This window comes from Trifolium pratense, linkage group LG6, assembly GCF_020283565.1.
Source record: "Trifolium pratense cultivar HEN17-A07 linkage group LG6, ARS_RC_1.1, whole genome shotgun sequence".
Lineage (NCBI taxonomy): Eukaryota > Viridiplantae > Streptophyta > Magnoliopsida > Fabales > Fabaceae > Trifolium > Trifolium pratense.
In genome coordinates this window covers 20,966,518-20,985,110 of record NC_060064.1, presented here as the reverse complement: position 1 = coordinate 20,985,110, position 18,593 = coordinate 20,966,518, and the positions used below count along the sequence as shown (strand labels likewise).

At 31.2% G+C, this 18,593-nt stretch overlaps 1 protein-coding gene across 1 annotated transcript; it reads right to left on the bottom strand.

The window, feature by feature from the left end:
• Positions 1 to 11,677: 11,677 nt before the first annotated feature.
• Positions 11,678 to 18,147, bottom strand: LOC123889236 (calcium-dependent protein kinase 13). Its single transcript, XM_045938477.1, has 7 exons — positions 17,284 to 18,147; positions 14,312 to 14,455; positions 13,637 to 13,789; positions 13,108 to 13,223; positions 12,856 to 13,023; positions 12,373 to 12,606; positions 11,678 to 12,293 (listed from the first exon to the last, which is right to left on the bottom strand). Exons 1-7 carry the CDS (start codon positions 17,921 to 17,923, stop codon positions 12,144 to 12,146), a joined length of 1,605 nt encoding a protein of 534 aa, XP_045794433.1. The 5' UTR covers positions 17,924 to 18,147; the 3' UTR covers positions 11,678 to 12,143.
• Positions 18,148 to 18,593: the final 446 nt, after the last annotated feature.

Sequence of the window (18,593 nt, the reverse complement as noted above, 5' to 3'; positions counted from 1 at the left end):
CTAGCGCAGGAGGCAGAATCAAAAATATGAGACTGATGCATGATTTGCGCTTAGCGCAGACCCCTTTACGCCGCAATAGTTCCAATAAAGATTTCTAACTTCTTGTAACCAAGATTTCAAGGCATACTTATATATAGAGACTCGTTGGGCTCAATACAACGTGGCATATTTACAAGTATAACAGGTTATATTCATTTACTTATGTAGTTTAGTTCGTTTTAGAGAAAAATGAAATTCAACTCCAATAAACAATTATTTGATAGATTGTAGATTGATTTGGATGTGAACGGCATCCCTAGCTGTGTAAGTTTTTGTTTCATTTATTTTAATTTTGTTTCAAATGACATAGTATTTGAGCCGACGTTTTTGTTGATTTTTAGTACAAAAAAAAGATTAAGTGTTTTTTTAATAAAATACTTGTCCTGGACCAGACTTAAGCCAAATTCGGCATCGAGCTTGGCCACTCGGCCCAATTGCACGCTAGGTTCAAGGTCAAGCGTTCTACTCCACGGCCACAAAAGTTTGTATTGTGTAACGTAACGTCTGACATCAAAATTAAGAAATAGTTAACTTTTTTTTTAAGGAAGAAATAGTTAACTTTTCAACCTTTAATTAAAATCTTCCACAAAATATTTAATGTCGTTCCCCCACATCAAGCATAGGAGATGTTAATCAAAGTCTAAGTTTCACGTACACCAAAAAAAAAAAGTCTAAGTTTCACAAAAAAATTCAAAAATTCATGGAAAGGTGGAATTATTAAAGATAAAAATGAATAAATAAAGGAAATAGATGATATGTATAACGCCTTATAATTTGGGTTAAATATATTTTGGTCCTTTAAATATATCAAATTTCATTTTTAGTCCCTCTAATTTTTTTTTCGAACTTTAGTCCATTTAATTTTCCAGTTTTCAATTTCAGTCCCTGCTTATTTTCAACAGTTCGTGCATCATGTTCCAAACGACTTTTTTTGAAAACATATCATTACTAAGACATTAAAATAATATTAGATCAATAATATAACTATTTAATCTTTAACTTTTGAAAATTTATCTATAAATTCAAATTAAATATTAAATAGTTAAATAATTAAACTAATGATATTTTAAGGTCTTAATAATGAGATGTTTTCAAAAATAATTATTTAGAACATGATACATTAACATTTGAAAAAAAAAGCATGGACTAAATTTGAAAATATAAAATTTAGAGGGACCAAAATTCGAAGGAAATTTTTAGAAAGACTAAAAAATGAAATTTGATATATTTAAAGGGATTAAAAACATATTTAACATTTTTTTATATAAAAAAAAAAACACTGTTTTTAGAACTTTATAGGAGTACAAAATTTGATTTACCAATTAAATAATAAAATACTAATCTCCTAATTTTTTTTAGAAAATAATTTGCTATCATAAAATATATACTAATTACTTAGAACATCTCCAATGAGGATATGTGAGGGAGTTTTATAGTTTAATGATTCATTCCTTATTTTTTCTTATCATCGAAGCAACTATGATGTGGGAGAGTGAGTATCTAACAAAGGATTCAACATGAGTGCAAAATTTTGTATCATTTGAGCAAAATATGCATGTGTTGCAAGAATATTACATGACATTGTAACCACTTATTAATAATATATAAAACTCAAAACAGTATCACCATTGAAGATGTTCTTTGAAAACTTTTATGTAAGGCAAAAGAAGATAATAGTCTTAAAAATAGTCAAAATTTCTACCGGAAAGTCCTTAAATAGCAAAAATAATATAAAACTCCACACTACTAAAAAAAATTTAAATACCGACGAAATTTAAAGATGAAATTTGTTTCTTCTCTAATAAAGACATGACTCAGAGTGGGAAAAACAATTAGAGAACAAAATTAAAATATATATATTAGTCACGAATTTTCCATAAATTTTCTTGGTTGATGAATCCTTTTTATTTACAGCTGATTGTTTTGACTACAAATGAACGAGTCGACATAGGTTAATTCTCCAAATATCAAATGATTAAAGTATACAAAGAATTGAATTTTGATTATCTCAGTCGTTGAAGAGGGAGTAGCAGAAAGTTTAACAATGCTCTTAGATTGAATTATGTTAGAGCGTTTTACACTCTTTTCAACATAAATAGCTACAAAGTTAGAAGCAACAACAGTAGAAGAAGATTTTCTTTTGCGACTTGGCAAGTTTTTGAGGTATGGCCGCTATATAATACAAATAATATTAGAAGAGATACAATATTTCGAAGTTATTTGTATTAGAATAGATATATTTGGTCCACAAATCCTAGCTCAACTGATAGAAGTGTCGAAATTGCTAGTGTTGGACGTCAGGATCGGGATTCGAACCCCAATTACTTTACTTTGTGTGTGTGAGTTTTCAATAGCTTTGTCATTTCGTCTGTCAACCAAAAAAAATGATATATTTGAATTTAAGTACCTTGAGGGATAGGATAAAATTCTAAACTACAGAAATTTCGGCCTGGGATAATAAGTGGTCCAATCGACTCTCAATCTTTGGTATTTTTTGAAAATATTTCATAGAGAATGGTCTAAACAATTCAGGTTCTACCAAACGATGTGATCGGATCCTCTCTTTCACTCTCTTCTTCATCCCTCTTCATCCTCTCCATCTCTCTCTTAATTTCAATCTCTTTCTTCAATAAAAAATTTTAAAATAATAATGAGAGAGAGTGAGATTATGAGAGAGAGATAAAGAGGATGGACATGATCCAAATCCCTAAACGATTCAGGTTCTACCAAACATTCAGCTATTCCAAATTGAGCTTTAGGAAAAGGTGGGAACTTTGGACATTGTTGTGTTGATGGTTTTCTTAATAGTTTCCCATATTCCTCCTATGAGCATTACGATATGCTGTGATGTTGTTCCATTTGTTTTCTTCTTGTTCTCTAATTCTTTTTTTAATGTAGAAGATGTGTTGATTTTTTTTTTAAGGCTAGGCGCGGCTGCGTTGGTGGTGTTGTCTTATTTTAGTGCTAAATTCTTGTGTTGATATTGTTTTATGTTTTTTGATAATTGCCTAAAAAAATGGTTTTTTTTATAAATAATACAAGTTAATTTGAAAGAAAAAAAAAATTGGACTAAAAAAGACACTTTTATCCTTTAATCATAATATATATCTTATCACGATATTACCCGAGAGTTCATCAAACACATGATATGATATGTATATATTGTATTTATATCATATCCTCTCTGTCCAACTTTATATACTATCATGCTTATTTAGCTATGTCAATTAAAAAAAGTTATGGACATTAGTAGCAACACTAAATTAGTAGCAATACTAAATTACCAAGTTATGCTTTGTGATTTGATATGATTGCACGTTAGTAGCAACACTAAATTACCAATTGTATAAACATGATTATTGATCATTGAGTTGTTTCTTCTCATATTTATATTTATAGATTATAATAGCGTAACGGTGACGTGAATCTTTTCCCTTTCAAATGCAATTATTGAAAGAAAAAAAACTTAGGATAGAATAACAAAAATTATAAAAAAATGTAAGTCAAATTCTATTCCTTTTGATAGACGAAGGGAAAGAACATTTCTATAGTAACAAATTTTCATAATTGGTAGTCGAGTCCCGCTTGTCTATTTAGACATCGACTAATTTGTTATTCATGATACTTTTTTAGTTGACATTCATGGTAAACTCTTGCAGTCTTTTTTAGCACGTTTTGTGCTAAGGAGACTATTACGATGGTTTTAATATATATTTCATTTTTGTTTTTTTGACAGATATATTTCATTTTTGTTTTTTTTAAAAATATAAGTCAATCTTATAATAAGAGTAACTTATAGACGAACAATCGACTTACATGTGTTTTAGAAATATTTTAGACGCATAATTATATTTTAGTGTCATTTAATTACATAATAATAGTAATAATAATAATAATTTCCCAAAAAAGAGGAGCAGCAAAGATGCTGCGCTCACCAAAACTATATTAAAAGGATACAAATTATTACGATAGAAGAGGAAGACCAAACCCAACCCTATCAAAATGAAGAAAACATATAACATGGAAAACCAAACTTGTTTTTACAAGTGAGGTTTGGATATGAGATGAGAAAACTTCCCGAAGTGGGAAATACGAAAATGTGTAACATTTTATATGATAGAGAAATGAGTGGAGAAGTACTCTTCGTTTTCATCTCTTCTCGTTGGCATCTCTAAGTGCAACCAATAAGAACTAAATTGATCTAAATAATGAAAGATTTGAACCTCTTAAACAAGTGGTTATGAATTCGACAATTAACTTTTGCATAAGAAAAAAATTCAATTGAGATAGAAGAATCATCCTCGTTTTCTCCGCAAGTGTTTATAATTCTTTTTTAAACTAAAAAATAAAATAAAATAGATAAAGAGATATATTGAAGATCCATGTGCAAGCTGCAAGTGTGACACAAGTTACTCGACAAGTGGCTAGAATGTTTCTAGTAGAGGATCATTATTTGTTCCATATATAGACACCTAAAAACATAATGTCTTCCACGTTCTTTGAAATTAGAATCTCCACATTAATAATTTATACAGTAACATACAACAATTTTTTCGGTGGGTAATAGTAACCATGTTTAGATTAAAATGGAAAAGATTCGTTTGGATAAAAGAGCTTTTATTGGTTACTATGTTTAGAACTAGTATGTCATAGAATTACGACGCAGCCATATAGAGTGTGTAAATGTTTTCATAAAGTGAATCAACGTGAAAATTGTAAGAAAAAGAAGAGATATTAATTTATTGCTTGAATCTTTTAACTTCTAATACATTGATTTTATATATTTTTTATAAAAATTTATTATTTAAGATCTTTACAACAAAATGTTCTGAAAGCATATAATCCTGATTTTGTTTGGCATCCTGAATATTGTTGAAGGAAGGATACTTAACCTTGCTAGAAAAGATTAAATAATATGGTCGTTTGACAAGAAAGGGTTATTGATAGCCTCGTATATATGTGTACCATATTATCGTTGTAATTATAAAGTATTGATCTACAGAGATTAAGAAGAACCAAAGTATAAATTTATATATAAAGAGATTAGAAAGAAAAGCAGTAAAATAAAAGAGATTATATGATGAAGATGTTGTTTGGATTTTTGAGAGATTAATATACAAATAAAAACAAAGATGTATTTTTATATAAAATCATCTCAGGATCATGGATTTTACAAAGATATATTTCTCTCATGTTATCTTTCATTTTCTTAATCCAATAAATCATAATTAAAGAGCAAGTCCCAGTGAGCATAGCTCACTTGATGGAGCTCTCCGCATAAACATGGTTGAAATCCTCGCATACCCCAAATACAAGGGTAAGCGCATTGTACCCAAACATAGCATATAGGCTCTGGAATACATCAACTTCTTTGTTCGGTCCTTCATCTTCTTGTCCTACAAATAAAGCATGATAAACATTATACTCTAATAGAATTTTTTACTAATCTCAATCAACAAAAACATAAGAGAAATGGTGAACAGCTAGTCATGGTGAGCAGCTGTATAAACTAAATAAAAGCAAAAAACTAAACTAAGAACACAAGAAAATAAGCTAAGAAAATATTATTGTAACTTGAAGTGTTTACAAGAGTGGATATGGAATTTTACATTGAGAATGGGGTCTTATGTATAGCCTAAAAGATCATAATTTTGTCCATCTCAGTATTCACTGGAGTTTTATTACAGATAATGAACATTTAAAAGTGAAATGTACGTAAGAAAAAAAAAACGGTTGATTCTCTCTGTTGGGAGTGCCATGATTGTGAGTTGTGGTCAGATCAATACAGGTCGTGGCAGAGCTTTACAATATGAAACCATAATCTCTGACTTGCCCATAACAACTTTGAAGGCCTCTTTTACGTGCGTGGAATTGAGGATAATACATTTCATGCAATATTTATCCGCTAAGGATGGTGCAACATAAGGAGAGGTGAGCTTTTAATTATATATGAGATTTAGTCCAGTTCAGAACAGTTTCGCGGTCAATTTTAAAAATCCCACCATAAATGATTTATAATGAACCACACTCATTTTAAGTCGTCCAACATATAATTCTTCATTTTTATCCGTAAGATCCAATTAGTTCAGCCGACAAATGTCAGCAATGTTAGACTCAACACTTTGACTTGTATTCGAACCAAGAATTTTACAATTGTGTATGTGAATATTTAATGATGTTTATCACTTCATCTGCATATAAAACAAAATGAAAAGAATTTTTCATTTTTATTTTATTTTTTATAAATGGATATTCCATTTTTTTTTTTCATTCCTTGAGCATGATCAAGATATAAAATCGAATTTGATATTCGTCCTAAAGCTAGTGCGATCATTTATCATGTGCTTGGCAACTGCGAAATGTGTGGTGTGACATGCACATTCGATTAGGGACAAAACAAAAGCAATTACGGTTTCTTTCATTGTTAGGTTCAATTCAACAATCAAAATTCAAAAGGCACTATCGATTGTATATAAAACAACCAAAGGCACATATAAACTTTTACGTTGCCAATTATAAACCTTCCAAAATTTTGGTGTGGTATGGACTTTGTGTCACGTGTTTTGTGAATTGTGATAGAGGCAATGATGTTCTAAGTTATAAGTACTCGATAACTCTTAAATTATTATACTCTTTTTTCTTTGACTTTAACTCATAAATTATACTCCTTAAGTGTCACTTAACAATACTTTATATTATAAACCTAAAAAAAAAAAAATACTTTATATTATTTTTATAGTATAGAAAATAATACTCCTTGAGTGTCACTTTACAATACTATATATTATTTTATAGTATAAATTAAGAAAACCAACAAAAAAAAACTTACATATACAATGCAAGAATCATTTGATATTCAAGGAGAAATACTAATCTCATTGACCGTTTACAATGAATATACTATCTTTTTAGGCTTGCACATTTAGTCATTTATGTCGTTTTAAGTTGGTCCTTTTTATTTTAAAAATATTAAGTTAGTCTCTTATGTTTAATTTATCGGTTTCAAGTTGGTTCTCATCAAGTTTCGAAATTTGAATTAGTTAATCTCTATTTAATTATTTTTATAGGACTAGCTAATTCAAATTTTAGAAACATGAGGATCAACTTAAAATATTTAAAACATAAGAGACCAATTTAAAATAAAACAAAACATGAGAGACAAACTTAAAACCTAAAATAAACATAAAGAAAAAATTATGTGCAATTAAGCCATCACTTTACGATGTATCACACAAGAACGTTGTTTATGATTTGATTATAATTAAGGATAATGATGAACAAAAACTACAAAAATGAATTTAATGATTTATAAAGTACCATTCACAAATTAAATTAAAAGTGTCATACTTTTAATAGTGTCATGCTTTTAATTTTAATTTTAATTTTTTTTTTGCGTAAAAAAACAAATTAAATTAAAGGTATGACACTATTAAAATTTTGAAAATGCAATCTATGAAGATTGAGTTTAAGATAAGAGACTATACTTCTAGTACAATGTAATACATTTATGTGATGTTTCACCTGTTTGTAATGAAAAATTTAAAATAAGGGGTCTAATTAATTTTCATGAATTTTATATTAGAACAAACATCACATAAATATGTTACATTGTACTATGATTCTAGTCTCTTGCCTTAAACTCAATCTTCATATATGACATTTCTTAAATTTTAATAGTGTCATACTTTTAATTGTTTTTGGCGACAAACGCCATATTGATATCTTCTTTTGAGTTATATTCAAAGTATTCCACATTAGGATAACTCTAATTTTCATAATGTACTCAGATGTAGCATTGCAAAGATTGTTGAGAAAAGTATGCACTCTATCATGTGACGATTTCTTTCATACTAAAAAGAAAGGAATCTACAATAAATTTTGTACAATTGAATATGGAAATATATATAAATGTAGAAAGGTATTCTTATTGGTAGCGTAATTAAGATAAAGGCATGAAACATATTTCTCAAAGATATTCTTTTCAAGTGTTTGTACCTATTTTAAATACATGTGAGGAACTGGAACACTTAGAAAATGGTGAAGACTTAGAAAATGGTGAAGCTGATGAGCGTCAAGTTGAAGAGAATGGTGAAACTGATATGGGTATAAGGGTCAAGTTGAAGAGAATAGTGGTGAAACTGATGAGTGAAATGGTGAAACTCCCTCTACGAGTTTACGAGTCGAGTTTACTTTTCGATTCCACCTAGACTAAATGAGTTGACGTAAAAACTCGATTCTAACAACCTTGTATTCAACTATTGATCTCTCATGCAATTTCGCAATCTTGATAAGATTCATAGCAGATAAAACTCTTTTAACAGTTGCAGTTGTCACAAATAGTATCAAAGATAACTCTAAAAGTAAATATATCGATAGATACACAACATGTTACCATACACATCATATTTTTTTTAAAGGCTTAATTAGTCTTTTGGTCCCTTAAAGATATTTTAGGTTTCACAATGGTCCTTTAAAGAAAAAATGTCCGGATTGGTCCCTTAAAGACACATTTGTTTCTCAATTGGTCCTTTCCATCAATTTTTTTACAAAAAACGTTAGTTTTAGTTGACTGAATTGTGGATGTCATTAAGTGTAAGTGGTCCACCAAAAACCTTATTAATTTTTAAAATTTTAACCATTGGAATTTTTTGTTATATTTGGAGTTAAAATTTAACGGAAATGACCAATATGACTTTAAGGGACCAATCCGGACATTTTTTTCTTTAAGGGACCAATCTGGATCTTTTTTCTTTAAGAGACCATTGTGAAACCTAAAATGTCTTTAAGGGACCAGTAGATTAATTAAGCATTTTTTAAAACAGATCCATAAGTTAGTCCAATAAACTTTTTTTTACGCAAGTTAGTCCAATAAACTATAAACTAGTTTATTGATATTATCAAACATTGAAACATAGCTTAATTGAATTTTTGAAAGGGTCGTGCTGACTTATGTCTCCAGAACACTAATTAAGGAAGAAAAAAAAAAGTATATTTTACATTGGTAAAATTACTTTTTAATAACTTTTAAAAGTAGAATAAACAATTTTCTTTTAACTAGTGCCACATGGACTAGAATTTTCTCTTAAAAAATGTATAATATGTGTGTTGTGTACTTGTGTGTAGTGAGTGGATGAAGAAGAGTACAAATTCTAGACTCACATAACAAGTTTATAATGTGCCGTAAATAAATGTGTTGTAGAAAGTAAAAATACAACACATATTATAAAAAAAAAAAAATTCAAATCTTTGTGCACGCTAGTGCCTCCAATGTCTTCTAAGTGCCTCCGTCCCTGATTGGAACACCGATAATATTGGCATACTGATACTATGAATCAAATACCTTTTAAGGTTTTCCACCCAATGTCTTCTAAGTACCTTATTGAAGTACCTTTTTAAAAATATATAGCATCTTTTTTGTCTAATTAAACTTATACTACTTGATGTGTATTGTTAACATTATGCAGTGTTGCCTTGCTGGTTTTGCAGCATCTGGTGTCTAATTTCATTACTTAGAGTGCTGACCAAGTTAGCTTTCAAGAAATCTAACAATGAACTTCGAAAACCACAAAAACAAAGAGGAAGAATTTCTCCTTCAAAATTTCATATACCCATTTTTTAGATTTACACCTATTTCAATCTACCACCTCCATTACAACTATCGTTAGCACTAGATCTTGACATTTAAATTGATTCTTATTGTTCCCGTTTAGCCATCGGAATACTGAGTGCATGAAGAAAACTAATTTCTAACTATGGATGAAGCTGAGTATTTTCACTTGAAGAAAACTAATTATTTTCTAAAATTAAAATAGCATATATTTATTTAAAATAATTACACATAAGTGAAAAAAAAATTACAGTTGCGGGTCAGTTTTGACAAACATAAGTGAAAGACAAACATGTAAAATAATCTGGTTCGGGATCAGTTTTGACATCAAGTGTCTGTGTTACAGTTGCAGTGATTAGCATTGCGGGGGATTGAAATATGGTCTTTCCTAGCAAGTCCAACACCAATCACCATTAAGACCAACTAACGATTGATTCATTTGTACCCTTATTAAATAAAATCAAATTATTCATTCCAATGCTAATGCATTAATTAGCGAGACATATTTTTCATGTTAGTCCAATGTTAGGTTTGAAATAAACCATAAAATTATAGAATTATTACTAAACAAAATTAACTTCTTTAGGCTCTGTTTGGATTGATGAAATGGAATGGAACGGAACGGAATGGAGTATAATAATGTTCCATTGTTTGGATTTGTAAAATAATAATGGAATGGAATGGAATAGGATGAAATGGAATGGAATGGATTTCATCCAATACCACCACTTACCTTCAATTTTGTTCATCTCCTTTTTAAAATATTCAAACAATGGAACGAAAGATTTATTTCATTCCGCTTCCTCCCATTTCACCCCACTCTATTCCGCTCCGCTTCATTCCATTATATTCCATCAATCCAAACAGAGCATAGTCTGTGTAAATTTTTTTAAGTATTCCATATAAAAAAATCGGAGAAAGTATTTGTAAAAATAGCTACGGCTCTGACAAATTAAAGGCCAAGGAGAGAGTATTATCAAAGATAAAGATAAAGGCTTTATATATAATACCACAATAATTGAGCATGAAAATTGTATTTTTATATGCTATTTCACTAGTGAGAATTTATAAAATAACATAAAATATAATTTATATTGTATAAGTTGTTTGTATAAACTCAAAAATAAACTAATTCAAACGAGACCTTTGTTAATTCGGTGTTACTATTCTAAAAAGACTCTTAAAAAAACGAAGAGAGTAATACATACCTTCATATTCTATACCCATGCAACATAGTATATAACTACGTATCATATTTCTATAAAAAAAAATTGTAACCAAAAAAAAAAAAAAATACTACACATCTTATTAAAATATTTATATTTTATGCACCAACAAAAATATATTTAAATTTGTATGGGTAAAAATTAACCCGTGTCAATAGCACCAATGGTAGAAGTTGAGAATGGTATCCTTCTTTATTTCATCTGCACGGGTTGATTATACTACTAGTATGAGATATATGCTTGCAATAACTTTGCTTTCAAACAAACATCAATATCCCCATTCATTAAATCAACAAATCCAAAATACCTAATATAATAACCAATCGTGAGCATAAAAGGGTCGGATTTCTCTTATTCATCTCAAAAGCTAAATTTTTAGCCACTAAAATACTTGATAAAAGATTAAAATAATAACCAAATTCAAGAAACAATTGCACCAATAAATACAACTTGAATATCTAAAACACACTATGCTATAGAACCAGCAAAAATAAGTAGTATAGAATGCTTCTTTTTTTTTGTGACAGAACAGTAGTACATAGAGGTATAGAATCCTACTGTATTTAAGATATAAAGAAAGATTTTTGGCAATAATGTATTGCTGGGATTTCCGCTATCAGGGGAGGAATATCATTACTATATCGGAAAACAAAGGCCAATTATGAAAAATCAAAAACATTTTTTTTTTTGCAATGAAATGTTTTGCGATGGTCTTCTTATGGCATATGCACTCAGATAGTGGAAATCTTACAATATAACATAACTGGCTTTACCATCATGCAAACCACATAATTCAAGATCACGGTACATCTCAAAGGCTCATCAGAACTCTCCTACAATAAGCAGCAATAAGATATCTTTGAATACACAGCCATTCTCTGGCCAAAATATTAGTAGAGTAGGGTAGAATAAAATGACCAAATCTGAGTCAAGAATACAAACTACAAGATATTCACACCTCGATAAACATTCTGACTGCACTAAAGAGTTTTGATTCAACATTCTCAAACCAGAAGAGAAGGTGGGATGTTAAAATGATCGGAATCATACATGTCACGCCATTGGTTCCAAGGCACCATGTTTTACACAAGTAACAAAGGGCGTGTATATTTCGGTGTACCTCTTCCTTCGTGACTCGGACAACACCAGGTGAAAAGGACCCTATCTAAGAAGGAACCAAATAATCATCACAAAGAAGCCAAGTCCAGGATTTAGGAGGACTATTACACTATGTGGAAAGACAGATTGAATATAAGCAAACACTTGGACAACTACTCATTTCCTAAGTTTAAAGAACCATCTTTCATTAACTTTAAGCTCAAGCTATTGAATCTCCCACGAGAGTAATGCCGAGATGCTTTTCTCCAATCCGTTCCAGTTTTCATCATAGACACAAATTCATCATAGCTGATTCGTCCATCCTGTAATTTGTTCAAGAATTTAAGATGACAAGATTCCCTAATAATTACAACATGTAAAGAAAAATTATCGACTATTCACCTTGTCTGTGTCTACTTCTTGGAAAATATCATTTGCTACATCTGTACAGTCATCAGTTCCATCTTCCATCAAGGCAGTCCGTAGCTCATCTGGTTCAATAAATCCATTCCCATCCTTGTCAAAATAGGAGAAGGCCTTGTGAAGATGCTCATCATTAGCCATTCTTTTTAAATGAAGGGAAATGGCAACAAATTCTCCGTAGTCTAGTGTTCCCTTACTACCATTATTATCTACCTGATTTCGACAAACAATGGTGAAAACACAAAATAAGAAGTCGAGAATAATTTCATGCTGGAACGTTAAACTTTCGGTTACATTCAGACAATGCTTTGAAAATTAATATGAAAACAGAGCATAGGAAAAATGCAAGAAAAAATCAACAATTTGAAAGAGAACCAAAATGATCCTCTTATTGAAACAATCCAACTGAACAAGCCCAATTAAGTTTAGACAAATGAACAAGGAAAAATTGACCATACTCACAGCTTCAATAAACATTTGAATTTCAGACTCAGCAAGTTGAGAGTCAAAGTTTCGGAATCCAGCTTTTAGTTCTTCAATGGAAACAATACCATCATTATCAGTATCCATCTTCTTGAACAACTCTTTGATGTCTTCAACTTCTTCATTGGATAAAAAATCTGCAATGACCTGTTTTCAACAGTACAATCTTAGTTCTAAAATAAAATAAAATGCACTTGGTAAATATATCACTACTAGATGCAGTGAACCAACCCTAAGGGCTTTTCTTTTGAATCGATTCATCATTGAGAATTGCTTAAGCCTTGACTTGACAACATCTCCAAGAGGAACATTTGGAGCCTTCTTAGCATTTTGGAGCCAAGGATGCTCTGCAAGACAGGAAAAGGAAAACATCATGAAGGTCGTGAATTTATTCTGAAAAATCCTATAATCACCACAAATGATTTCTAACTATTTTCATTACGGTAATGTGTCCAATCATAGGCTCACCAACCATCCACTCCGTTTCCCTATTTAAGTTTTTGTTAATGAAAACAAAGATACAAAGGAAAAAGGATTTTCAGAATTTAAAATATAAATAAAATACAGTAAAAATGGTCATCAATAAAATCTAGTTACGAAAATAGCTTAACTATTAAAACCCACAATGGTTTTGAGACTTCTTCACATGATTTCTTTTTAAAAGATAGAAACCAAACATCACTAAATTATCTTAGCACTGAAACTTACAGCATACAGCTGATTTTTTGAATATTATGACCATGGAAAGTCATGAACATACCAAGCACTTGTTTGGCCGTTAATCGAAGCTTAGGGTCTGGTTCTAACATTTGCTTAACAAGACTTTTAGCACTTTCAGAAATACTGGGCCAAGGTTCCCGTTTGAAATCTATAAGCCCTCGAAGAATAGCCTGTGCAACTCCTTGCTCAGATTCTGCATTAGGATTAACATCAAGGTAATATGATAATAAGATTTGGAATGAGCTGATGAAATAATAATAATAATAATAATAATAATAATAATAATAATAATAATAATAATAATAGCTTGTTCAAAAAAAAAAAAATAATAATAATAATAATAATAATAATAATAATAATAATAATCCAAGTTCAAAAACACAAGACAAGTAATAGACATGAACTAAAAGAAAACACAAATTTTCAGATAAACAATGTGGCAAACAAGCATTGGTATGCTTCAGCCTCCCTCAAACTAACAAATAGAACAAATGCAGAAAATATGGGCACACGTGAATGTTCATAGATGCTCATGCACATGTAGAAGAGAGCATAAATAAATAGCATTTTAAGAATACATAGGTTTATGTAATTAATTACCCACCCAAAATGGAGGAACACCACAGAAATAGATAGAATATGCACACGTGCACATGTAGATGAGGGCATGAATATATAGCATTATAAGTATATATAGATTTATAAATATAATTACCAGCCCAAAATGGGGGAACACCACACAATAAGATATAGAGTATCACTCCTGCACTCCATATATCTATTTCAGGTCCATAGTTCCGCTTGAGCACCTCTGGAGCCATATAATATGGACTTCCAACAATTTCTGAGAATTTCTCACCTGGAAATTTGAAGATTACCCACAAGACAATTATGGAAAATAAGTCAGATACTGTAAGCAATGAAAAGAGATTTAAGCATAGTGTTGAAACATGAATAGAGAAAGTAAAACAATGTTCAATAAGATGGACAATCGTCAACAACATAGAGAATATGCAACCTAATTTAATGTCTGTAATGCTGAACGGCTGAAGTAAACAAAAAGGCTCTGTTTTGCAAGAAAATAAGGTTTACATTAGAGGGTGTTTGGTTTGTTTTCTGTTTTAACTTTCGATTGACATACATAACTGCTGGAGAGTATCTTCAATTTAAAGAGAGTACAATCTATTTTAGTAGTTACGTTTTATTGCTTTCTTATGATATAATAAGCCTCCTTCTCAATATTAAAATAGTAAATCTTGTGTGTAGTGGATTAACTCAAACAAATTACTAAAGATTTGCTCATCTCATCTCAATAATTAATACCAAAATAATTGGACTATTGGGTTCAGATGATCAAAATAGTAATTGGGCTATTGAGAATCATTAATACCCAAATCGGTTTTGTTTTCAAAATATTCTGGAGGATTTAGTGAAAAAAATGGGCTATTGGGTTCAATTTATTATTTTAAATGTCAAAGATGTTTGCAATACCAAATTTTGAGAAAGAAAAAAAATTGTGTTATGGTTATTAATATCAGATTTCTTCTCTTACTATTTAGAAATCAGAAATTTGAGAGTGAACCCAAAAGTTAATCGCACTTTGAGGAAAAGTGAAAATAAGAAGAGAACAAAATCCTTTCTCCATCTTCGTTTATGGATCTAGCAGAGCAAGAAAAGGGAAGCAGTTACATTCCTGCACCACTATAGGAAGAAAAGAAAACTGAGTAATAATCGGGAACTGAGGAAGAATTGACTGGTTGAAGACATTGATAGTTATCGAAAGAGAAGTTTCCATAATACAACTTCCATTTGTGAAATCGTTTGTTTAAACAACTGCTACTGCCTGTACTGTTGAGATCAGTAAACTAATTTTTTCTCAATTTTAGTACTAGAGTTTTGAGAAAAATTTAATTGGTGGCAAAAAACAAATACATATTTTTGTTCATTAAGCAATGTGGGACCTTAGCCATTTCTCCCCCTCACACCCAAGATTATTCGGCCTAGTGCATGGATAATACAATTGGTCCAATAGCAGATCAATGGTAGACTCTAATACCATATTAGATTTTGGACCTAACTCAATACAAAATCAACTTATAAGGGCAGGATTGCCCAAGTTATTTAGGCTATATCTTTAGGCAATGTGGAACATGGGCTTCTCTACAATAAAATAAAATACAGTTTATATGCATATAATATGAAAAAAGATACCATGTTGTTAATGTACTACAATTTTTATTTCAATTTATAATGATCAAGTAAAGGTAGAAACAAGATTAATTATAAACTAAATATTATCACATGATGTACTGTCACAATAACCTAACACATCTATTTACATCACAAATTAGGTAAAGTACTATTTCTTCTAGCCCAAGCACAATACCACTAAAAATAACCCTAATGTATTCTAACACTTCCCTCTACCTGCAGCTTACAAAGCATTTACTTTGACAAGTGTCAAATGTATAAACTATAAAACAAAGAATGCCAACCCATCTCCATACAGCAAATAGGAAGCCAGAACCTCACCCCTACCCTAAATCACAGATCTTGGCAATGTTGTTGCCAAATATCTCCTAGGTTCTACTTAGCAAACTTCCCAAGCAAATAAGATAGATTTTGGAATTTTCAACCTTTATCCCCCAGCAGCCACCTCAACCTCCAAAAGTGTACAATGTCATCAAACCAAAAACCTTGGACAATCTAGGCTAAATAAAACTACTCCAAAGCTAGACAATCAAATATGCCAAATCGAGCCAGAACAACAACTCAACAATCAAACATTGCCATAAAGTCACTGACCAAACATTGCCAGACACCATCAAAGTGTGGTCCTCAAGTTTTGCCGTGCTGGTTGCCATAGAAAATGGAACCAAAGCTACCCAAATGCTGTCAGCAATGACACATTTCCTTCTTAAACACCAGTTTACTCAACTGAACACCAATAAACTCAAATACTAATTGTGTCAAGTGATAACCCTGCTAGTACAAGCCCACCGACAACTTCTATAAATTCTAACAATAGCAATCATAACAGAACCCTAGAACAGGTACATGAAAATGCTATGTTACTGTTATTTATCACGGATCTAAATCAATTGTGGCAATCAGCTGCACTAAAGACTGCACTACTTTATGCTTCAAATCCTAAAAGATTTGCAGGGAAGTGAAGTTAAAAAGAAATGCTACATTTGGACTAACAAATAAATAAGCTTAATCTAACACAGAAACAAAGCAACTGTAAAGAGTTGCTAATTTATCATATCAGATTAGACCCAGATAAAAGACGGACTTCACATTTCCAAGGTATTCATATCAAAGTAACTCAAGTTCAGAATCTAAACTTTTGAAAACACGGAAGGAAAATTAAGCTTTGTGAAAATACCAACAAATCACCCCACTTTCCCTTTTACTTGGCAGATGCAAAATGTTGACCGTATAAAACCTAATCCTATCCAATATGCCAGACTACACAGCCACCACAGACATCGCAAACACTAAACCCACCAACCAATTGCAGCATTCATTAACAATCAAGCGTAAATTTCAACAATAAACCCTAAAAAACTAGCTACTACAATTAAGATTTCTAAATTAGGCAACTTCAAATTTCAAACCAAAATCACTCAAACCACTTAACATTCAAATAATCTATCCCCTTACACGCCAGATTCAGTTCCGTACCTGGCTTGAAGAATATAGAAAGCCCAAAATCAATAGCCTTAAGAGGCGAATTCTCCTTCTTATTAGCAAACAAGAAATTCTCCGGCTTAAGATCACGATGAATGACACCATGTTTATGACAAAGCTGAACAACCTCAACAATAGTCTTGGCAACCGCGGCAGCAGCACGTTCAGTATAATGACCTCTAGCAACAATCCGATCAAAAAGCTCACCACCTTCACAAAGCTCCATAACAAGATGAACAGCATTATCATCTTCACAAGCTTCACGAAGAGTAACAATACTCGAACTCTTAGGTAAATGACGCATAATAGCAACTTCACGTCTCACATCATCAATATCAACAGCAGTACGAAGCTTCCTTTTGGAAATACTCTTACAAGCAAGAAGCTCTCTAGTATCACGATCGATGCAAAGATAGGTTACACCAAACTCACCGCGACCGAGTTCACGGTCAACGAGGTAACGTTCTTCCATGTTATCTTTGGCTGCGCCGCCGAGTACGGTGACCGGAGGTGGAGTTTTTTTGTTTGTGTTGTGATTTTCGTTGTTGATTCGTTTTCCATGATCGTGGTTTGAGAAACTTGATTTGACATCTTCACGAGCGACGGCGGCCGGAGATCTGCAACAGTTACCCATCGGAAGTGGATCGTGAAGATAGGGTTTACATGAGAATGTGGAAACCCTAACCCTAGAAAAAGAGGATTTGAAATTGAAGAAAAGAGTGTGAAATTGAAATTGAAGAAAATGATGATGGAAGAAGATGGAGAAAGGAGTGAGTGAATGTGATAGAAAGAAGAATAGAATACACACAAGTAGAAAGAAAGAAAGAAAGTGTGTGTGAGAACTCAGAAGAGGGACTTGGATTAAGTGCGGTCATAAAACAAACGCAGTTATCCAGTCAGGCATTTCGTACCGTCTGATTACGATTGTACGGTTAGAATCTAAATACAATAACTTTGTAATTATTAAATAAATATTAAATTCGGTGTTTTGAAACTGTTGGATGTTAATTGGATGTCTGAAAACTGTGTGAGTGTGTAACTGTACTGAATTATTGACTGCATGTAATTGATTTCTGTGTGAAGACAGTGTGGAAATTACGGTGTTTGGGTGACTGTGAGGGTGTACGGTAGCGGTTGGGGTTGCGCTTTTTTGGGAACCAATAGTAAGCTACTATTGTTTTTGGTAAGTAATTAGTAATTAATTAGTTTTAAGGATTTAATCTAAAAAATAATCTTGACAAAAGAAAAATGTAAATAAAATCAGAATATGACTTGTTAGACCATCTCCAATGGTGGTACTTATA